At 38.1% G+C, this 24,613-nt stretch overlaps 1 protein-coding gene across 2 annotated transcripts in view; it reads right to left on the reverse strand.

The window, feature by feature from the left end:
• PTPRR (protein tyrosine phosphatase receptor type R) overlaps positions 1 to 24,613 on the reverse strand; it is a 275,415-nt gene that overhangs the window by 19,358 nt on the left and 231,444 nt on the right. For both annotated transcript variants that reach the window (XM_070370605.1, XM_005887724.3), the window contains 5 exons: positions 22,872 to 22,951; positions 22,308 to 22,445; positions 8,950 to 9,060; positions 7,478 to 7,635; positions 2,632 to 2,745 (listed from right to left, as the gene is read on the reverse strand). In XM_070370605.1, the coding sequence (XP_070226706.1) occupies positions 2,632 to 2,745; positions 7,478 to 7,635; positions 8,950 to 9,060; positions 22,308 to 22,445; positions 22,872 to 22,951 (601 nt within the window). The remainder of the gene's footprint in view (positions 1 to 2,631; positions 2,746 to 7,477; positions 7,636 to 8,949; positions 9,061 to 22,307; positions 22,446 to 22,871; positions 22,952 to 24,613) is intronic.

The raw sequence follows: 24,613 nt of genomic DNA on the forward strand, positions 1-24,613 counted from the left end.
TGGACAGAGGAGCCTGGTGGGCTACAGTCCATGGGGTCACAAAGAGTCACGACTCTTTGACTGAAAGTCACGACTGAAGCAACTTAGCACACATGGAAAGGCAGAAGTGAGGAAGAGGGTAGAGAGAGGGTAAGAAACCTGACTAGGGGACTTCCCTGGTGGTCTACTGGTTAAGACTTCCAATGCAGAGTGTGTGGGTTCAATCCCTGGTCAGGGAGTTAAGATTCCACATGCCTCACAGCCAAAAAACCAGAATGTAAATAACAGAAACAATATTATAACAAATTCAGTAAGATTTCAAAAAAAAAAAGAAACCTAGACTAAGTGTTCTACTCAGTACATCACAGGTGTAATCTCATCTTACTCTTACCACAACCCTGTGGGATATATATTATTATTTCCATTTTACAGATGCATGCCCAGGTTCTCGCTGTATCTATTGATAATAACTGTGGCTAACCTTGGTTACATGCTTATGTGCCAGCCACTTTACAGATTACCTTTTAATCCTTATAAAAACATAAGAATTAGATATTATTATTACTTCCATTTTCCAGATGAGAAAATCAAGGCAAGGAGAAGTCCTGTAACTTGCCCAAGGGCACACAACCAGGCAATGGTGGGAGCCAGGATGCAAAACCAGGCAGTCTGTTTACAGAGTCCATAATTGTAATCACCATGGGTAACTGGCTTATTAAAGCCGGTCAGAGTTAAGAGGGAAAATAGAGGGAAGATACACTTACAAAGATGGAGAAATGATTATTTAAAAGGAAAGAAAGAAGGATAGCGATGAGGAGGGAAAACCTCATCCTGAAAGGGAATTTGAATGTTTAATTTTTAGAGATCAGAGAGGCTTTATTGATGATTTTAGTAATAATGAAGATGACAGTAACAAAGTGAACATTTATTGGAAGGCTTCCTATGTGACTTTATATCTATTTTCTCACTGAATTTTCAGAATAATTCTTTTGTCTGTATTGAAATTGCAGGACCTAGTACAGAGTAGCAGCTCAATAAATATTTATTGCGTGACTCTTAAAATGTGACTTTTGTGGTCTCACTTTTAGGAAACTCTAGGTCATAGGGCTAAATTCCAGGAGGCTCAGCTTCTGTGACTCTCGTGGTTTATTACTTCACAGCATTTATCTGTCTGAAGTTATCCTGTTTATTTCTTTGCTGTTTATTATCTCTTCCCTCTCACTGTTAGCATGTAAACTCTAGGAGAGCAGCGCCTCACTCATGTTGTTTCAGTACTTGCAGCATCCAGAACAATGCCTTGCAGTTAGAAGGCATTGTTGAAGTTGATACACACTTGCCGTATGAATGAAGAGAACCCACAGCTGAGCTCTGGGGACAACTCTTCTCCCACAACAGCACAGTGAACTCCAGAGCAGGCAGGTCCTCTGCTCATGTGATTGCAAGCATCTTCCTCTCTGTGCCTGTTTTCAGTGAGCATCTGTTCACTTTCTCGGTCACTCACCTGTCATTCCCTCAACTATTCATTTCCCCAGGTTTAGTTTTGCAGCGAGCAAGAAAAGAAATTGCTTGTTTGCTCTGTTTTCAGTGCATAAACAGAGACCATCACAAAAGTTATCAAATCACCTATACCTGAAAATGACTCTTTCACCACACACCCATTAGGATGACTACTACTACAAAACAACGCACACACAAGTTGGAATCCCTGTATGCTGTTGATGGGAATGTAAATGGTGCAGCTTCTATGGAAACCAGTGTGGCATTCCTTGAAAAATTAAAAATATGACCGTATGCTCTAGCCATCTCATTTCTGAGTATATACCCTAAAGAATCTCAAGTAGCTATTTGTACACCCATGTTCAAGCAGCATTATTCACAGCAGCCAAAAGGTGGCAGCAACTTAAGAGTCCATGAACAGGTAGCTGGATAAAGAAAATATGGTATATACATACAGTGGAATATTATTCAGCCTTAAAAAGGAAGGAAATTATGACACATGCTACAATATGGATGAATCTTGGAGATACCATGCTAAATGAAATAAGCCAGTAACAAACACCGTATGATTCTACTTATATGAGGCCCCTAGAGTAGTCAAATTCAAAGAGTCAGAAGGTGAATGGTGGTTACCAAGAAAATGGGTACAGAGCTTGGCAAGATGAAAAGAGTTTGGAGACTGGTTGCACAACAATATGAATATACTTAACACTCTGAATTGTGCTATTAAAAATGGTTAAGATGGTAAATTTTGTCATGTGCATTTTTCACAATTAAAAAAGGATGAGTGGAGAAAAAAGATGACTCTTGGTAATATGGCATATGCCTCATTCTAAAGGAGCAAGATCCTAAAGTGAAGGACTCAGTGAATTCAAATGAAAATGCAAAGTCCCTGTGAAGGAACAGAGGTGGAAGTCTAAGAGCTACCACTATAAACAACCTGCATCAGAGACAAGGAGGGTTAAGCACAAGCTCTTGGTTTTGAGTTCCTGAGGGTCAGTGTTGCAAATAACACTTTCTTTGATGACTTTTTAATATAATGTACATTCTTAAGCATTTTACACAAATCTTTATAGAGTTAGGCGTGTGATTAAATCAGGTTGTGCTGCTGCTGCTGCTCTGAAGTGTCTCTTGTTACATCCCGCCAACACTCACCTGTCCACACGCAGCTGGCAGACGATGCTCAGCGCATCCACAACTCCTTCTTCTCTCAACTGTCGACAGCCAATGGATGTAGCAATAAAACACCCCGTCCTGCCTATCCCTGCACTGAAAAGAACAGACAGTGAATTAAAAGGTGCAGGAAAAATAGCAGAGATAAAATATATTCCTTTAACATTGAAAACAACCATTAGGATCAATAATAATAATTATGATAACAGCAGCAGCTCTCGTGTACTGAGTGTACAAACCTGGCCCTCTGCTAAGTGCTGCAACAGCATTCTTCCTTTTAGATCTGAGAAGTAGGATGAATGGGATGGAGGGAGGTGGTGGGTGGAAAGAATAGTGAAAAAGGTACCAGCTGTTCTACAAAGAAGAATTAGGGCCTGAAATTCAGTAAGGTATGGGCAGTAGCAAGGAGGGGAAAGACCTACATACATCACAAAAGTGAGCATGGAGGAGTGGAGCTGAACAGTGAGAAAAGCAAAAAGTCAAAGGTGACTTGCCCAGAGGACTGGAAGAATGGCAGTGTCGTGGAGATGCAGTGGGAGTTCTGGAATGAGGTCAGATTTGAGGAAGAGAGTGGGGGCTTTGGTCCTGGATATAATAATGTGGCTGGGGCTTCCCTCATGCCTCAGAGGGTAAAGAATCTGCCTGCAATGCGGGAGACCTGGGTTCAATCCCTAGGTCAGGAAGATCCCCTGGAGAAGAGAATGGCAACCCACACCAGTATTCTTGCCTGGCCAATTCCACAGAAGAGGCTGGTCTTCTATAGTCCAGCCTATAGTCCACCCTATAGTCCATGGGGTCGCAAAGAGTTGGAAAAGACTGAGCGACAAGCACATACACATACTGATGTGAAAGATGTTAGTGAATAGCTGAAGATTCAGTTTAGTTTAGGAGAGAGGCTGTGGCTAAAGGCACATATTTCCAAGTCTTTTTTTTTTTTTTAATCAAGGTAACAGCTGAACAGAAATATTACCTGTCATGGAAGGTTTACTCGTGAATCTCTTTAGATGGCAAGTTATCAACTTTACAAACTTTCTCTGTCTGTCTCTTTCTCTCTTTCAGCAATTTCAACCATCTTTATGTAAATTTCTCCCAAATCTACACATAAGTTCCCCAAGTTCCTCCTAAACTCTAGATTAGCATTCCACCTCCTAGCTGGCACTTCTGCTGTTGCTATTTTACACTTGCTGCAGTTCAGTGTCTCTAAATTCAATGTATCTAAAACAGAATTAATTATCTTTTTCCTCAATGGCATTACCAAGCAGCCACAAGTTTTCCAGCCTAGAAATCTTGGATCCGTCTTCAACATCTCCCCCTCTCTCACTTCCCACATCCAGTCTGTTACCAATTCTTATGTTTTCCACCTCCACTGAGCTTTTGGGATCCATGCTTTTCTTTCTATAAACTGTGCTCACGTTTTTGAAATCTTACTTCATGATTAACGATGATCTCATCATGGTTTCCCAGTCTCAAGGCTCAAGGCTAATTCATGATATACACAGTTGCTAGGTTCATCTTTCTGAAATAGGAACCTGATCATATTACTCAATACTCAAAAACTGTAGGAGTTTCCCAGGTGGCTCGGTGGTAAAGAATCCACCTGCCAATGCAGGTGATGCCGGAGACACAGCTTCGATCCCTGGGTCAGGAAGATCCTCTGGAGCAGGAAATGGCAATCCACCCCAGTATTCTTGCCTGGAAAATTCCACGGACAGTGGAGTCTGGTGGGCTATAGCCCAAAGGGTCACAGTGAGTTGGACATGACTGAACATACACGAGCACCAGCAAAAACTGCAGATGGTCACAGTATAATGTCTAAGCACGCTTCCATGGTATTCACGCCTTACGTAGTATGACTGCACGAACTTTCAAGCTTTTTGTCTTTCTGCTGTTGACTTTGTACCCTTTGTGCCATTGTTTTCATTTGAATCTTTGCAAAAATAAATAAATAAAACCCTTTTCTTTTTGAAATTTCCTTTTTGAGTTAATGATATTTCTCCAGTCAGAAATGCCCACCCTACCACCTTTTAAAACCACAAACATTGGTCCTTTTTTCAAGATCCTGCTCAGCATTATTCCAACTTTTAGAGACTTTCTTCAAATCTCATAGTTTGAGTGAATAGCTCCCCTTTCAGCACTCAAATATGGGCTTCCCTGATGACTCAGTGATAAAGAATCCTCCTGGCAATGCAGGAGATGTGGGTTTGTTTCCTGGGTTGGGGACATGGCCTGGAGAAGGAAATGGCAACCCATGCCAGTGTTCTTTCCGGGGAAATCTCATTACAGAGGAGCCTGGCAGGCTACAGTCCATGGGGGTCACAAAGAGTTGGACACAACTTAGCGACTGAACAACAACAGCAGCACTCAAATAGCACTTATTTCTCAGACTTGGCACTTGTTTCCTGTTGAGTATGAGTGCAGAGGAATTCAGAAGGGGAATGCACCCCTTTTAGTGTAAGTGTCTATAGAGACTTTGTGTCAGTAAAGAGATAGTACTTGAACTGTACCTTGTGAATGGCACGCATTTTGGTTATCATCAATGTGAGAGAATGTTCCATAGGTGATACTGGTATAGGGAAAATTTTGCAGCAGAACAGAAAATAAGATGTGTGACAATGAGTAGACTAGTTTGGCTAGAAAGAGAAAGTTACATTAGAGAAATAGTGGGAAAGAAGGCTGGGAAGGTACAGTTCAGTTCAGTTCAGTGGCTCAGTTATGTCCGACTCTTTGTGACCCCCTGAATCGCAGCACACCAGGCCTCCCTGTCCATCACCATCTCCCGGGTTCACTCAAACTCACCTCCATTGAGTCAGTGATGCCATCCAGCCATCTCATCCTCTGTCGTCCCCTTTTCCTCCTGCCCCAATCCCTCCCAGCATCAGAGTCTTTTCCAATGAGTCAACTCTTCGCATGAGGTGGCCAAAGTACTGGAGTTTCAGCTTTAGCATCATTCCTTCCAAAGAATACCCAGGGCTGATCTCCTTTAGAATGGACTGTTGGATCTCCTTGCAATCCAAGGGACTCTCAGGAGTCTTCTCCAACACCACAGTTCAAAAGCATCAATTCTTCAGCACTCAGCTTTCTTCACAGTCCAACTCTCACATCCATACATGACCACAGGAAAAACCATAGCCTTGACTAGACGGACCTTTGTTGGCAAAGTAATGTCTCTGCTTTTCAGTATGCTATCTAGGTTGGTACAGTGGGGTCTATAAAGGATTATGGAAAGCTAAGAACTTTGGACTTCATCCTCTAAAAGAATGGTACTTTTTTTTTTTTTTTTTTGAGAATATGTTAAAAACAATGAGTTTTTACTCCCCAGAAAATTCACTTAACTTAATGTACTCAAATCTCTTCAAGTCATTTCAAGTTCACTGGCCCCTGTAGCTAATCCACAAATCCAAGATTAAGAAATTTTGCTCTGGGCAATGGGAAGCCTGTGTGAAGCTTTGAGCAGAGACTCTGTGTGATGAAAGAGGGTTTTAGGCACATCATCCACGAGGAGTACACAGAATAGACTGTAGTGGGGGTGGAACATGGGGAAGTGGGGTGTGTATGTGCAATTAGCTGAATTCTAAAATACATGGATGAGGTCATAAGGGCCTGAACTTGGGTGGTTGGGCAGGAAGTGATGATTATGGGAGAAGCTTTGAAGGGAAAGCCAATCTGGTGACTGATTAGATACTGAGGCTGGAATTGAGAAAAGGGCCAAAGATAACTGTCAACATTTGATGTTGAGTGGCTGGAAAAAAGACGGTCTCATTCTTAGAAATAGCAATCAGAAGGGGAGCTGGTTTTAGAGGGGAAATGGTTAGTTCATTTTAGATATCCTGACTGTTTTATGATTTTGGGTGGGGGACAGTTCCAGCTCTAAAGTAAGTAACGTTTAGGATAAGGCCTAAAGTTAGAAACTAGATAATGACATGTTGGGCAAATAGACATACAGTAAATTTTACTCTTAATTAAACCACAAAGGTTCAAAAGAAGGCTAAAATCATAATTTAAAGTAATATACTTTGTTTACTAAAAATATCACCAAAGTCTATCTTATAAGACATAAGGGGATCAATAAAGTAATGCAAATTTTTTTGAGAAAGTATGGAGAATAAATGACCAGTTATATAAATAACTTTAAAATTTGTACTTTGCTTTGGGCACACTAGCAGGAAAACAGAGGGAAGAGGTACAAGTTAAAGGATAAGATCTTTAAACTGGACACGAGTCAAGGGAACCACTGAACATCAGTGCCTCTTGTCAGCCCAGCCTCCAGGACCCCATGTTCTGGTAACAGCACTTTGTTTTCCTCTTGGTGAATTACCACTTGCCATTTAACGTTTCATAAATTTATTTCCATCTGTTTTTCATGAGGGAACTTTTAGAACAGTTGACTGGTTTTCACCAAATTCGAATAATAATAAATGTTATCAAGATACAATCCTAGAAAAGTTCAGGGGCATCTCAAAACAAGAAAAAAGCTGTTGATAATTAAAAAAATCATATGTCCTTCCTAGCACACATGAGCCTAATGAGACTAAATGAATCCACCTACATTTCAAGGTCGAGGACTGAATGAATAAGTCTCCTGTTCCCTGAGTGATTCATAAGTGAAATTTTCTCCACTGTACCATGGCTAAAAATATGCTAATCATGGCACTTCATTTCTGACAAGTATCACTGTGGTCAAGAATCAAGGGGGAGGCTAATTAGTTTCAGTATCTATTCAATTTGCCAGCAAAGTCAGAACCAGGAAGTCAAACCCAACTGCCACCTGCTGCATGACTTTACAAAGAATAGACCGTTGCTGAGGCAGCAAGGACGGCTCATCCCTTACCTGCAGTGGACCACCACAGGCCCTCGGCCCGCGGAGGCAAGTCTGTCTTCTTCTACATCCAGCATGAGCTGCAGAAGGGGCTGGGCACTGTCTGGAGTCTTGTGATCGGGCCATGAGGTGTACCAGTAATGTTTCACACGTTGGGTGTGACTTCCTTGCTGAAAATAGAAATAGCCACCAAGTGCTTCATTTACTTGTGGAACTAAAAGGCATCCAAACCACAATACTAAACGCTTTCTATCACTGCCATCTTGCTTGCTCCTCACTTCTAGGTGGCCATAAAATCTAGGAGACTTTTGAAGAATATTCTTTCAACCTGAGAAAAATTTACTGTAAATATGCTGATGTCAAAATCTGACAGTCTTGCTTCAATTAAATGAGAAATATATACATGATATATATTTAATATAGAAAACATATATATGCTAGATATGTTTGTAATTTATGATCACGAACATAATGGTAGATGAATAAATGGCCAAGAATTGGGATATAGTGTGTTTCCTGTTCTTTGAATGCTCCAGACAGATTATTATAAACATATTGACCATATAAACATATGCTTAATTTTATACCCACTCTAATGATTTTTACACTCACCCTAAATACCAGTTTTTAACAGTAGTGAGGAATCCCTGTAGTAAAGGAGTGACAAGGGAGGGTCCATGCACATCATCTCAAAACCAGGTTGGGGCCTGGCGTAGACTAGGCACTAGAGAATACATGTTGAAGAACAGATTTCTCTAAGTGCCTTCCTATCATGAATTTCCCATTAAAACCCATCAATGCAGCTCTGTCTCAACTTTCTTCTTCTTTGTGATGATTCTGTCCCAGCAGTGGGGTTCTAGATAGGACTGGAATCTTTGGGATGCTTGCTCTCTAGAAGTAAAAACAATAGCAACAATACCATGGCAACATCCCTCAGCATTTGCTGTCCAAAATTTAAATAAGATAAATTTTCTATGACATAATCTGGTCTGGGAAAGTCCCTATAAATGACTGTAACTCCAAGTTTTGGAAGATCTCAACAACACTTCAGGCTTTTCTTGCCTCCCACAACCACCCACAAGTGCAGATTTTCCCTTTCACAGTTTCCAGGCCTTACTTAAATCTGCTGAGACAAAGTGACATTAAAAAAAGAAATCATGGTAACATCTCCAGCACAAGCCTTTAGTCCTTTAGTTAAAGGTGTTCAAAAGGTTAAATCAGAGGTGTTATATATATGCAAATTAGAAGACCATAGCACCCTACTTAGTGGATTTCTTTAATGTCTACTTAAATTAATTATTCCACAGAGTGATAGTAGCTGACAACAAAATACATAAGGGAGTAATTAGAATTTCTTCTTGATCTTGACGTTATTTAACTTGTTTAAATTGAATCTGCAGTTCTTAGGACAAAAAAGTTCAAAATAAAAATGCAATCCTCTAACACCTTCCACTTTGTAGACAGCTACAGCTCCATATTCTTACCTTTAAGACAAGGTTTCGAACAGTATAGTTATCGCATTCATTTACACTGATAACCAGAACCTCAACTTTTCCATATATTCCTCTCTTTTCTGGCCAATAAAGCACACATTTCTGGAGGAGGGGAAAGAAGAACACGGCAAATATTAACGGTTTTCATTGGCCTGGAAGCATTTTTCATTCAAGCATCTCAAAAGTTTCTATTTAGTTAAATAAAATAAATCAAGTATCAATTTTAAACATTCTGTAAATGAGCTAAAACCACCGAACTATACATTTTAAATGGATAAACTTTATAGTATATATATATGCATGTGGCACTCAGTTGTGTTCAACTCTATGCAGCCCAACTCTTTGTAACCCACCAGGCTCCTCTGCCCATGGGATTTTCCAGGCAAGAATACTGAAGTGGGTTGCCATTTCCTCCTCCAGGGGATATTCCCGACCCAGGGATAGAACCCACGTTTCTTCTGTCTCCTTCATTGGCAGGAAGGTTTGTTTGTTTGTTTACCACTAGTGCCACCTGGGAAGCCCATAGTATGTATAGTATAAATTATACCTCAATCAAGTTTTTTTTTTTTTTTTTAACCAGCACTATTGCTGTTAATCCCATACAAAAAAATAATTAAGGCAAAATTTCTCAAATCCCCACAGAGAAATTAAGGGCTAATTCAGAACTGAATTAAGAATTAGGAGATCCAAATATTAGAGTTTATCATGAGATGAACAAGGTGAAAATAAAATGTTCTCCCCTATGATTGAGGCAAGTCACATTTCCTTGGGGCTTCCCTGGTGGCTCAGATGATAAAGAATCTGCCTGCGGTGCAGAAGACAAGGGTTCAATCCCTGGATCGAGAAGATCCCCTGGAGAAGGGAATGGCTACCCACTCCAGTATTCTTACCTGGAGAATTCCATGGACAGAGAAGCCTGGTTGGCTACAGTCCATGGGGTCGCAACGAGTGGGACACAGCTGAGTGACTAACACTTTCACTTTTTCACACATTTCCTTCTCCATCAAACTAAAGTCTCTAGTAAGAGTATCTGTAATGTGTTAGATGCCACAGAATGCAGTCTCCCCTGTATGTAAAGTAGACATAATGGCCATTAATATATCTGTGGTATTGTATTTGCCAGGACCAGTTGCCTTTTCACCTACAGGATCCATTGAAATAAATGTGTAGCAAAATTATTTTTAAAGTTTTTATGAAGGATCCTCTTTGAAGGGTTTAATAGAAGTAATAACAATTATATTGCAAGCAAGAAAACATAATATGATGGATAAGGTGCAAGCTTTGGAGTCTAAGAGCCTGGGACCAAATTTTGGTGCTACCATTTATCTGTGAGTCCATAAACAGGGAACAAAAACTCTCTCTGGCCTCAGCTTCCTCAAGATTTAATACATGGAAAGCACTTAGGACAAAGCCAGGCCTACAGTAAGCATTCAAAACTTGATATTATTATTGTTATTATATTTTACAATACTGGATTATGGGATGGGTTTTTGATCTAAAGTGATTAGATCATTACTTAAATATGCATTAGATCATGCATCAAATATATTATTTTTATGATATCATCACATTATTTAAAAAACTACAAAATGAGTTTCAAACATACATATAAATGCATATTATTTATTCTTTTGCCTTTTAAACAACCACAAAAGAACTACTACTTTTTTACCACATATTTTAATGTCTAAGAATAAGTGTGAAAGTTAATGCTTTATCTTCAGTGGCCAGGGAAGTAATTTAATTTTAGAAATATTGTTTAACCAGAATTCATCATTTTCTTTCAAACACACATGCATATTGATAAAGAAATTCTTTCACTTATTGCCTTCGGTTAGGGACCTTTCAGTCCTCAGGACGCTTGTTTTTTTATGTCTATGTCAAAGTTAAGTTATATTTTCTTAACTATATTTAATAAAATAGTTAAGTTCTTGTAGATTTAAAAGAGCAACAGCAAAAAAAATTACAGAATTACAGAACTAAAGGAAAAGACATGTAACATATCAGAAACACACCTCTGGGGCTCTATCATGCTAAGCACCAAATGCTCTATGTGACAGAGCCACAAGGAAGTCACTTCATCTAGTGGAATCACTGTTTTTCATCCACTACAATAAAAACACATTTGCCTACTCTACATTCTGGTCCTTTTCCAAACAAAGTAAATCATTTTCACCTCTATTTCCATGCTATCCCACCCCCAAGACTATCAAGCAATCAGGCTATCAAGCTTAGTCTGGCTAATATAACATTAACATTTAAAAAAAGAGAAACCTTCAGCACAGGGAATTATACTCAAAATCTTGTAATACCTTCTAATGGAAAAGAATCTAAAAAAGAATCATACATATATCTGTATAACTGAATCACCTTACTGTACACCTGAAACTAACACAGCACTGTAAATCAACTATATTTTAATAAATTTTTAAAAAAAATAGCAATCTTTAAAAAATAAAGCAATTTCTTTCCCTCCTCATTTACGAATTGCCAAATGTCTGAAATTTCCCCAATTTGTTAAAGATAATCATACTAACCAAATTGCCTGGTTGCTTTCAATGGAGCATCAATTATTTCGCTGCAAGACCCGAACTATTGTGTGACTTAAAACCCATGCCTCCTGGATGAATCCAAGAAGAGCGACAAAGAATCTTGCAAAAGGTATTGAACAAAGAAAGAGGCATTCAGTGGCCCAGCAGTCAGGCATATGTGCCCCATTGTCCAGGATCTGGCCTGAGTAGCAGGCCCCTCAATAAGAAGGTGGCTCTTGAAACTGATAAGAAAAACTGCCAGGCAGGAGCTCTCAGCTTGTACCCTGACTCTTAACAATACAATCCAGGCTTGTGCACCTACTTGATAAATGGAAGCACTGCTTGCTTCTCTCCTGAGCTTGCCGGGGCCCTCTCGAATGTTTTTCTTGACTCTTTACCAAAAATGCAATTGGCAGCCGGCTCCCAGTAGACAATGTAATGTGACTTGTTCGTTCAAACAACCCTTAATTAGCATCCCATCTCCTTTCTGAGATACAATAGCTTATTTTTACACACTGAATACATTTTTCCCCTCTTTAAGGAGGATGTAGAAAAAGAGACCAGATAAGTGTGGGTGCTTTTGAATATGAGGTGAGCGAGAGCTGCAAATGTGGTTGTTTCTAAGGGCATCAGTTCACATTTGAATTATTTTTGTGAGTAGCTTTTTACGGTTTCTTCATTGTGGTGTTAACAATGATATGAAAAAGAAAAATGCAAGGAAGGAAAGTGCTCTCTTAAAGATAATATTGTGAAATCACACTAATTGTGTGTAATTCGAAATAGCACGCTATGTAGCAGAATATAACCCCAAATCATCACTATTCTGTTAGCTGGGCCAGTTCTTTCAGTAAAATTGTCTATTAATTCCAAGAATTCATAACTTGGAGGACAAAGAGGTTTCCAGAAGGTTATGTGTCTCTTGTACAAACAAGTAATTAGTGAACCTTGACTGTAAAGATCCTGGACATCAACCAATTTTTCATCATCAGCAGTTTACAGCAAAAGTAGAATGCAGTGCAAAGCAATGCAAACCCATATTTTTGTAATCTATTTTTTTTTCCTTTGATCATCCCTCTCACTCTCACCACATTAGGGTTATTTGTGTATAAAGAAGAAGCAAGTCTAGCTAGTATATTAGCTGCCTGAAAAGAAAATCTATTTTTAAGTTACTTTTTTTAAAAAATTCTATGCATTTAAAATCAAAGAAATTTTTGCTTTATGAGCTAAAGATGTATCATCACAAAAGAAATGGCTCTAAATAAACAAAGAGATACTTAGTTGCAGTTGGGTTATATTTGCGTAAAAGAGAATGGATCAGATTGTCTAAAATTATTATGGTTTTAGTTACTCTAATTCTTAGTATTCCACCTAATATTACTAACATAGATGCAGAAATTTAATATTAAAAGCATCTTTACCAAAATATATCATTGAATCCCTTCCATGATCATTTGTGTTAAGTAGAAAAGAGAGTAGATATTGTTATTGTTATAATTTTTTTAATAATTTTACAGCTGAGAATACTGAAGCTCAGGTGTTTTGGTAGGGGTCTCTGAGAACATTCTCTTGGAGCCAAGACCCTTTGAGCAAATATCACTTTATAAATCCAAGCTTTGGTGTTTGGATTTCTGCTCCAATAACCAACTCTTTTCATTACCATTAACCAATACTCTCCCTTCCCTCTGTGAAATACACACTGATACTCAATGGAACACTGAATGCCCTCCATCCACTCTCTTACTAAGTGCAGTACTTCTGTCACTGTCTGCTGAGCTGTATGTTTCTAAGTGGTATTTGTATCCAAACCTCTTAAGGACAGCTGCATTCATTTAATGAAAACTTTACATAAATTCATGAAACATGAGGGTAAGAAGAAAAAAAGAACTTTTCCATGAAATAATTGTGTGAGTTAATTAGGTTTTCATGGGGGGCGGGGGAAGTGGATCAGTAAAGAAAACTGCATGCAAATCAGGTACAGGTGAGACTTAGAAAAGGGCAAAGTTTGGAAATACAGACAGAATTCTGCATTCATATGGTTTTATAAACTTTTCTATGTTCTCTCATTTTAAAGAAACTGAAATGGGACATTTTAATGATATATAAAGGGCAGGAATTACACAAACTACATGACCTGGAACCAATATTAAAAATAATAAAAGACTGTCCCATAATAAAATAATGAACAAATCTGAATAGGAACAACTGTACCTGTTTTAAGACAAAATAAAAGAGCTTTTTGCTGTGTTTGAGTCTCCACTCCGACGTTTTTGGATTATATGTGTCAAATAAGAGGGCTTCTAACTATAGTTAGAAATAAACCAAGTTACAGCAATTGAATGGAGAACAGCTGAATTACAAATTAGGGTGCCGAATTATACCTCGAATGTAAGCATGTTTGAAAGAACAGGTGAGTAATATTTCTTAGGGACTGTCAGCCTCAGAATTCCTGGCCACTCTTAATTGCTTGTGCAGCATAACTGTCCAGCCCCCGGTCATTCAGGAAATAAGCTGAGGCTGCTGGGCAGTGCTGGGCAGTGCTGGGTCAGGCTGCTTCTCTAGAAACCAAATATCTAATTCTGATCGTCCAGAACAGCTGAATACCGGTCAATGGGTCTCCACTGTCCTTCAACATGACCCTCCCTGACCTTGTTGACAGACACTCTGACTATGGGACTTTGCTCATTTATTTTCATGCTTGGTACAGAGTGAATCCTCTTGTCCACCCCACACTTCACAGACTGACCTCTAACTTGAGCATGACTCCCCCATCACAGTTTCAATCCACACTTTCAAATTGTCCACTACTTTGAATGAACAGACCTTACACTTTTTAAGTCAAAATGCTTTATCCTTCCCCTCTTTCCTTCTTAGAAAGGTTAGAGATTTTAAACCAGGACTGTAAGCAATCCCAGGTACTGCTCTCTGGCCGCAATCACTGCTTGGATTAGAACTTTCTCCCTTCCCACCTTAACTAGGAAGAAGACTTGAGGAGGGTATGTAGAGAGGTGAGAAGGAGGAGTTGGGAGTCAGATCGCTGGCTGTTTAGCCTGGGCAGGTTGCTTAACTGCCCTGGACGTCAGTGTGTTCTTTCACTGAGTTTTACAAATAAGCTTATTGTAAAGATTAATTTCTAAGCACACTGTTAGTGTTCAATAAACATTAGTTACTTGGAAGATCAAACAGCCCAGTTTCTACACTTCCTAGGTATATTTGATGAACTTTCTAGATTATCTAACTCTAATTTTTTTAGCTAATTTTAAATAGTTGAGAAGATGTACTTTTATTTTATGGATTTAGAATATAACATAGTATAATTAAATTTAATTACTAGTGTTTTATCAGGAAAATTTATTTTCTCTTTAAATGTACAGCTTAAAAAGATCTACTTTATTTTTAACTATAATTTACTTACAAATCAATCATTTCCACCTGAATACCCATCAGATTTCATAATGAAACTTAAGGTAAACATGGGATATACTTGATTAATATTTATATTGTAAAGAAGCACTTGTTTTGGATGTATTTAATTAAATAAAGTCATCTATAGTAGCTGTGATTTGACTTAAGTCATTACTTGCATAAATTCATAAGATTCTTATAGGCTGCCATATATAAATTTTAAAATGCTCTCCTGATCTTGGTGTAAACTGTCTTCCATCTCTCTTACTCTACCATATGTTTTCTCCACTCCTCATAAGACCTAACACTGTACCTATATCTAATATTAAAAATTTTTGTTTCTTTTTTACCGTGTCTACTCTTTTAGATTGTAGCTCCATGAAAGGAGGGATCTTTGACTATTTTGTCAATAAAGATATAATCCAAGTGCCTACACTGGTGCTTGATGGTTGATAGTGGATAAATATCTGTTGAATGAATGCACACACACCACTGGATGTTTTATAAAGAAGAACTAAGTACTGAAAGTCATCAAGGTTAGCTGGAGAATTCTAGATGCTAAAGGTAATGGTAATAGTGTAGTGTCTGTCCATGGAATTCTCCAAGCAAAAATATTGGAGTGCTTAGTCACTTTAGTCCTGTCCGACTCCTTGCGACCCTATGGAACTTAGCCCACCAGGCTCCTCTGTCCATGGGATTCTCCAGGCAAGAACACTGCAGTGGGTTTGCCATTCCCTTCTCCAAGGGATCTTCCCAATCCAGGGATCAAACCTGGGTCTCCTCATTGCAGGCCTATTCTTTACCACCTGAGCTACAGGGAAGCTCAAAGATGATGACACTGTTAGATGTATTTCTAACATTGGGAACATATTTTTTCAAAAGTTCTTATCACTTAGGTCATTTCACATCTAAAATTATAAATTAATAATGAAAGATGTGGATAAAAAGATTGGAAATGACTTTATCTATTAATAAGGAAATGATTACATACATTTTAGCAACCATACAGTGAAATTCTAGCAGTCATTTAAAAATCATGTTTTTGATGAGTTATTAATGATACGGAGAACACTCATAATGTTAAAAGCAGAATATACAAAGAATACAGAACCCTCTTTCATTCTCTATAGTCTTCAGCAAAATGTACCATTCCAGGCCCATCTCCCTTCGCTCCCTACTATGCTCAGGCCACATCAAAGTGCTCAGCATGCTCTGTGGTGTCGTGTCTGCCTCTGTGCTGTTGCTTCGCCAGGTTTATGTTCCTCGTGCACCTACTTCCTCTGCAGGTCCCTGCTGAAAAACTGTAAGGCACATAAGAGCTATTTGGACTAAGAAATGTAATTAAAATAAATCTTATCCATAATTTTATCAGCTAGAGAAAGGAAGAAAATGAAATTGGGGAATACTTAAAATACAATTTCTTTATTTTGCTTTTTGAGGTTAAACCGCTTGCAAAGTGCTGAATAGGTCAATGGGCAAAATGCGTTTTTTAAGTATTTAAGTCACATAGGTGAACTCAGATGAAAGATGTAAATTTTAAGACAGAATATGGCAGTATTAAGTACTCGAGAGAAGTATTTCATTAGGCCAGATCACCAAGTAATGCTCTCACTTCGTGAACGATAGTTCGGTGTCTTATTCCTTCTTAAAGCCAACAACGGGTACTTTGTCTTTTAATGTCTTGCATCTTTATTTATGAGCTTCCCACGTGGCTCAGATGGTAAAGTATCTGCCCGCAATGTAGGAGACCTGGATTTGATCCCTGGCTTGGGAAGATCCTCTGGAGAAGGGCATGGCAACCCACTCCAGTATTCCTGCCTGGAGAATCCCATGGACAGAAGAGCCTGGTGAGCTACAGTCATGGGATCACAATGAGTCAGACACGACTGAGCAACTACCACTTTACTTTACTTTACATCCTTCTTTAGCCCATTTATTATGTTGGGGCATAATGAGTATGTGAGCTTTGGAATCAAATAAACCTGGACTAAAATTGGGACTCCATCACTTACTAACTTTGAGACTATAGGCAAATGATTTAAACTCTGACCTTCATTTCTCATCCATAACATAGGTATAGTAAATCTTGCTTTGTAGAGATAGAGTGAAAATGAACTGAATTAACATATGAACTGTGCGTACTATATACATTCAACAAATGGCAGTCTGTGGAAAATAGTTTCCACTGTACACATAATATGACCGACATTCATAGCCACTTCTTTCTTAGCAGAAAGTCTGAGCTAGTCTGAGGACTTTGGAAATATAGAAATGCTTCTTGTCCTGTTTAGACTCATCCTACTCTAGCTTTTCAGGTTTTAGCTGCTGTGTCTTCTCTAGTTAAGCAATAGTTCATGTTAAAAGTTTGAACACTGTGTTTTCAATGTTTTATTTCTTTCAAGAGGAATTCCTTCATGAGATTTACGTAAATGAAGAAATCAAACTTACCAACAATAAAAGTGGCTTCTCCTTTCACACCATAGATGAGAACTGATTTGTCAGCTTTATTTTAAAATTTTTTGCCTATTCTTATTTAATAAAGTAACTATGAGAATATTGTGATGATTTAATAAGAGCTGGCAATTATTCTTTTATTTATTTATTAGAAAGTAGAAAGGTTCATGAAAATACAAAGCCTGGGAATTTCTAAAGATAACTCCACCCTCACATATTTTTGGAGGAAATGATTTTTGTCTATTTCAAACAATGACGCTTAACACAATTGAAAGTTGGCACATTTTTGGTAAACAGCATCTTCCTGGCAGTGTGAAGTCTACTGCCTATTTCTTTTGAGCCAGACTTTTCAGTATCATTTTGATTTGTAAAACATTAAAGTTTCTTCCATAGTATTCTTTGTACATCTTTAGAGAATCTGGATGGAAAGGAATTTTCATTTTAATTTAATGAGTAATCAATAATAACAGAAATCAAAATCTTTATTGCAATATTTGGAATTATGACTGGCCATGGGAAAATACATGTAGCAAATTGCACACAGAAGTGTAACATAATGTATCAATATTTACTTTGATATTTCCAGAATATATATCTCAGACACTTAAAAAGGCAAGAGGCTAAAAATGGTAAGAAAAAATAATACCTTTTCCATTTCTGAATTATGCAGCCAAAGTGAAAAATAAAAACCTCAGTCATTCTTTATGTGGACATTATTTTTTCAAAAATTCTGGCTTTCAACAGATCTACTTGACTCTCCTATAGAGAACAAGAATTCTGAGAATGGTACCAACAGGTTTGCATGCTAAGTTGCTTCAGTTGTGTCTGACTCTTTGTGACCCTATGGACTGTAGCCCACCAGGCTGCTCTGTCCATGGGATTCTCCAGGCAAGAATACTGGAGTGGGTTGCCATTTCCTTCTCCAGGGGATCTTCTCCACCCAGGGACTCCTCCTGACCCAGGAAATCCAACCCTGTCTATCTTCTGCATTGGCAGGTGGGTTCTTCAGCAACGGTGCCAGCTGGGAAGCCCACAGGTTAGCTTCAGGTTTAATGCACTTGAAAAGGAAAGAACAAGACGGGCTCTATTTGCACATTCACATTCAGAACAGAGATGTCTGAGCATAGTCAGTTAACCAACTCATTGTCACTTTGAAATACATATTTATCTCATACAGCAGTTCTCTTATAATGACAAACTCTGGTCTTGGGGACAGAAGGGAAGAATACTGTCTGTTAGGGCTTTGGCATATTCACCAATTATTCATATTATCTCTGTTGGCCTTTAAAATATGTCACATCCTACTTAACTTCTAGGGAATCCTTACTCACTAACCAACAATCTTGGCTTCTTCTGTCCTGTCCTGATGAAACCTGACTCAAGAACAAGTTACAGCACCATTGGCGTATCTCTGTCTTTTTGTCTAAGGAAACAAATATATCATAACATTTGAGGAGTGAAATGCTCAGGACAACAAAAATTATAATTTATCTTACACAGTTACTAAACCTATGATCCTTGTGGGATATATGCTTTGCCAAGTATTTATCCTTAATAAATATGCAACAAATAATGTTTTCAGTGGAAAAAAAACTTGTTTCAAAACATTTACATCCTTATGTTTATGTAATCGCATAAATCACAGTGCTTTTTCCATGCCAATTTTGTATGATTTTACTTTTAATAAAAGAAATAGAATTAATAAAGGTATGAATGTTCTTAGAGAAAATACATCGTGACAATCTATTCAGAAAATGGTAATTCCAACCAAAGTGGGCAGGTGTAGTTCAGTCTATTCAGATCCAGGAAGCATTGCTAAATCTTGTGTGAGTTCTAAGGTGTCTGTGATTTCCTCTCATTCCTTTGTGGGTATTATTCTACCGAGTTTTGGCTTCTGCTGTTACTACTGAGAAGCCAATTGTTAGTCACTCTGGTTGTTAAAACAATCTCCGCAGTGTTTTTCAGTTCCACAGATGTGTCTAGCTGTGGATTTATTTTATTTATCCAGTCTAGGATTCACTGTGAGAGATCAAGTCTTTCACCAATTTTGGAAAATACCTAGCCAGTATTTCCTCAAATATTACTTCTTTTTTTATATTCTCCCTTTTCTTCTAAAATATCCATTAGACATATATTAGACATCTAAATATTGTCCTCTGAAATTCTATTTCACATTTTTGGTCATTTTGATCTTCTAGGTAATTTCCTTAGCTCTGCTTTTTAATCCAGTAATTATTTATTCAACTGTGTCCAGCTTGCCAATCAACTTATGAAGTTTTTTCATTTTAATGTGTATAATATTTATTTCTAGGCCCCTTTGGTTTGTTTTTAAATCTTCCTAGTCTTTTTTGATAGTAAATTGTTCTTTTGTCAAGTTTTTAATTTTATATTTTGTATGTTTAATTATAAAAAAAGCCTATATTTACAGTTTCTATTGTTTCAACTTCTTATAGGTCTATTTCTACTATTCGTTGTTTCTGCTTTTTACTTATGTTGGTTATTTACATGTGTTTCTCAGAAGTTTGACTTCTGGGTTTATATTTGCTGGGCTTTTTCCTTTGAAATTCTGTGTAGTGTTTGCTGTGCAGATAGCAGAAGACTTTGTTTTTATAAAGTGCCTTACCAATGCAGTATTACTTTTAATTTTTAATTAAATGAATATAAACTAGTTTATAAATGATTTATATACATTAAAAAATACTATTTTGTATTAATTACTTACCACTTGGTGCTTCCTGGTTTTTGAATTCTGAATACTCAAGAGTACCTTACTATTGATCCCATGAGAAGGCCAGACTTTGATAGATTAATTCCTGTTATAATCCTATTTTGGTAGGCAGGTTTATTTCTGTGGTTCACCCTTTCACTGAAGGTATAGCCCTTGCAGGTGCTCACTTCGTGGAAGGTCTCAGTTCTAAGTCCTAGCTCCTGCAAGCCCAAGGCTTTGTCTCCAGTTCTTATATTGTCATGAAAACACAAATAACCTGTAATTCTCTGGTTTTATGAATTTTATTCAGTTTTTTACTACTAGAATTTACTTTCTCCCCCAAGCTCTGCTATGCATGCCGTATCGTATTTCACTCAGTATGACTGGTTTTTCAGATTATTTAGCTTGCCATATTAACATAAGTTCTATGTATACATGCATGTGTATAAATACACAGAGAATATACCTTTAAAACTTGAAGAATTTTTTTTCCTGCCATGAAGGTAAATTGTCACAGATATTAAACAACTGTGCAGGACTTGTCAGTGGCTTATTATGCTGACAAGTTGATATTGGGTGAAATAGCTAAGAATATTAAGGATTATTTTATTATGCTACTTTAGGCTTTCATATAAGATTCATAGAAATGCATTTATTTAGTAAGCATATAGCTAATGTAGTATACAACTTCATCTACTGGCCAAAAATATACTTTTTTTCCCAGGATAAATTTCAGAAAAAGATTCTTTGTCTATTGTAGCAAAAATGGAAGAAAACAACAAAACTTTAAAAGAACTTTAAGTTGCTGTTTGTGTACCTGAGTTTTCTGCATTAGCAGCATGGTTATACTATGGTTGGTGGTTGCAACTCACCAAAGGAGTAAAAGGGAAATTTCCATTTTCTTAAATTCTTATTGTCAGGGTGAGATGCAGGCATAGTCATTTTGATCAGAAAACAAAGACAAATGCTGGCTAAAATCAGACTGTAAATTATCTCAATAAGATGTCATGAAATGTAGGCAGTGCCTAGGATAGCACTCTTTGGGAATTACACAGTTTTATTTTTATGATGCAAAATACAGAAAGCATATTCTATAAGCTAGATCCTTAGAAAAGTTTACTAGTATGCATGTGGGGTCTAATTTTGTCTCTTTCTTGGATTTTGTTTTATGAAAATATTGAGAAAGTTGTTTGGTTTGGTTAACTTCAAACCTTTCTCCAAATTTCACTTTCTCAGTGAGGTGTATCCCCCTGTATAATACTGCAGCTTGCTCTTCTCCTACTGCTCCCTGCATCTCAGACACCCAGTCCCCTTATCCCACTCTATTGTTTTTTCCTACAGCATCTATCCCTTCTAATATGCTATACTCTTATGAAATTCTGCTTCTTGCTTTTTGTCTGTCTCCCCCTCACTAGAAAGTTAAAATCTACCAAGGGCAGGAATCTTTGTGTTTGTTTACTAATAAACTGCCAGCAACTAAAATAGTATCTGGGGCTTTCCTGGTGGCTAAGTGGTAAAGAACTCACCTGCTGATGTAGGAAATGTGGATTCAGTCCCTGGTCCAGGGAGATCCCACATGCTGTGAAGCAACCAAGCCGGTCTACCACAACTGTTGAGTCTGCGCTCTTGAGCCCTCAAGTTGCAACTACTGAAGCCCGAGCACCCTAGAGCCCCTGCTCCACCACAAGAGACACCCCCACAGTGTGTGCATGTGTGTGTGTGTGTGCGTTAGTCGCTCAGTCCTGTCCGACTCTGCGATCCCACAGATTGTAGCCCACCAGGCTCCTCTGTCCATGCTGAGAAGCCCGCAAACCGCAACTATAGAGTAGCCCCTGCTCTCCACAACCAGAGAAAAGCCTGCACAGCAATGAAGACCCAGCACAGCCATAAATAAATAAGTAAATAGAATAGTATCTGTCATTTAGTAGGTGCTCAAAAATTGCTCATGATGTAAATGAACAATTTTTTATTTCCCTGTTATAAATCAGAGTGATGATTCAGGGCCCCTCATTTCCTTACATAGATACATGGATACAAACGTGAATGGTGTATGCCAAGCACATTGATTTCACTGAAAGAAAGCTATCATTCATAGGACACCAATTACCATTTTGGGGGAGCATAAACTGACCCAGCCTTTAAGTGTCTTAACATCTTAAATTTGTTAGGAAGTATATGGTAATTGTCCTTAAACAATCTCTGTTCTAGAGTAACAGAAAAAAATACAATGTTCTGCACTTGGGAAAAGGTCATACCTCATTTTTCTCCTTGAGTTTTGTGATCATAACAATCACGGGACTGTCCTCCTGCCAAACCATCTGCCAGAAATCATTCACGGTGTTGATCATGGGGCCCTGTGTGGCGATGAATGCTTTCTCTTTGCCACTGTAGCCCTAGTTTGAGAAAAAAAGAAAAAATGTTGGCTCTGAAGTCCATGCCTTGCACTGAAAGTTTAGGTGAAATATCTTCAAAACAAAACAATTCTGCAGGTCCAAAAGCTACATACTTTCACAGCTTCATTGATTCAAGCACCACCATTCTAGTGGTTATTCTCTCAACAAGTCGAGCATAGCACATGGTACTGAGGGTTGTCAAGTGCAGTCCTCCCCAGAGCACCTCAGAGGGAGCACTGTGGCCACAGACACACAGGAAAGGAAGACCTACCGACATGGATTATGACCAAGTGAGCAAAACAAAACTTGCTGGTAACCAAGTTAAAACAAAATTAATCTATTCTGAGGGGTGAAAAAAAAACCCCAACAATTCCAGACAGTAAATCAACATGCTTATCAGAAAGAAATTTAGGTTTATTTACTTACCCTAATATAATTAGCATTGATGTAAGTGCTCAAAGAATCAGTTACATTTTTTGGTCGTAAACATACTCTACTGAGGGGATCTAATGAAGAAAACAAGAAAGAATAGGTTAGCCAGATTTACTCTTTTAAGTTTCTTAGAATGTCAGTGGGGCTTCCCCGGTGGCTCAGATGGTAAAGAATCTGCCTGCAATGCAGGAGACCTAGGTTCCACCCCTGGGTCAGGAAGATCCCCTGGAGAAGGGAAGGGCAACCCACTCCAGTATTCTTGCCTGGAGAATCCCATGGACAGAGGAGCCTGGCAGGGTACAGTCCATAGGGTTACAAAGAGACATGACTGAGCACGCATGTATCTATCATCAGTTTTCTGTGTGTACATAGAGTACATACTCTAGTCACAAGGGTCGAGGGCAATCTCCCAACTACTCCACATTCTTGCAGATTCTGTGCTTTTGCACATATTGTTTGCTTGCCGTCTCTGCATGGGTAAGTTGTCCTCATTCTTCAGGGCTCAGTTCAAGAGATACTTTCTTCCTGAAGCCCTCCCTTGTCTTCCTGGCAGAATTAGGCATTCTCTTCTTTGCTCAGGCTGCTTGAACTTTATTTTAGTATTTAACATCTTGTATTTTAAGTGCTTCAATTCTTTCTTGCCCTCAATGGATTGCAATGAGCCCCTTGAGAACAAAGACTGTCTTTAATTAACTTTTATATCTTTTGTGATTTTTACTTGATATGTGACTCAGAGTGGGTTTAATATTGAATTAATTTCAATTATAAAGAGTTAAAATAATGCTTTTCTTCTAGATTTTTCTCTTTTCATAGCAAAGGGGACGAGAAACTTCAATTTCTTTTCAGTATCCACTGATTATTAAAAGTTTCCACGAATGGCCTAAACCACTCACACTTGAAAAGAGGCCCACTTCCTTCAGTTTTTATAATGCCTATGATGTATATTATTTACTGGGAACTCAACCCCAAAATTGCTTAGAAGCAGGTTTCTTGTCAAGCTAAACTAAATTTATGTTGAAAACTGATAATTTACAGTATTTCCAAATATTTAGAGATCTTGAAATACTTAAAAAAAACCAAGAATATAATATATGATGAATAGGAGAAAATGAAAATGAACTGAAGCCTTTTTAAAGCTAGTGTAGTCTAATAAAAAGCTAAGTATTAAAAAGCAAAATTTTGTCATTACTGTCATCATGTATTATTGCTTTCATCTTTACTGTTATAATTTTATTCATGCAGTGCATGAATTCAATGTTACATTGGACACTGATCACATTTGCTCCTCTCTCCTGCTCTTCTCTTTTTATTTCCTTTGCTTTCTTCCTTTCATTCTTTTCTCCCTTCCCTTCTTCCTTACACCCTTTTCCTTCCTCCCTCCTTCCCTCTCTTCTTCTTTCTTCTTTCCTTCTTGTTTCTTTTTTCCTCTCTACAAAGTATTACACACACATAGGTCTGGTGTACAGAGCACATGAAAGTCTGCCCTCTTCTCCATCTCTTTACCTCTGGCGATCTTAAGTCTTCTATTTAATAGACAAAATGATACATGGATCCTGATATTTTGATTAGAATCACATCAGATTTTGTCAAAGGTTATACTGGGCTGACTCAGTGCACATGAATTTGAGTGAACTCGAGGAGACAGATGACAGAGGAGCCTGGCGTGCTGCAGTTCTTGGGGCTGCAAAGAGTTGGACATGACAGCAACTGAACAACATACTGGTCTGAAGATTTCC

The sequence above is a fragment of the Bos mutus genome, chromosome 5 (genome assembly GCF_027580195.1).
Source record: "Bos mutus isolate GX-2022 chromosome 5, NWIPB_WYAK_1.1, whole genome shotgun sequence".
NCBI classification, from domain to species: Eukaryota; Metazoa; Chordata; class Mammalia; order Artiodactyla; family Bovidae; genus Bos; species Bos mutus.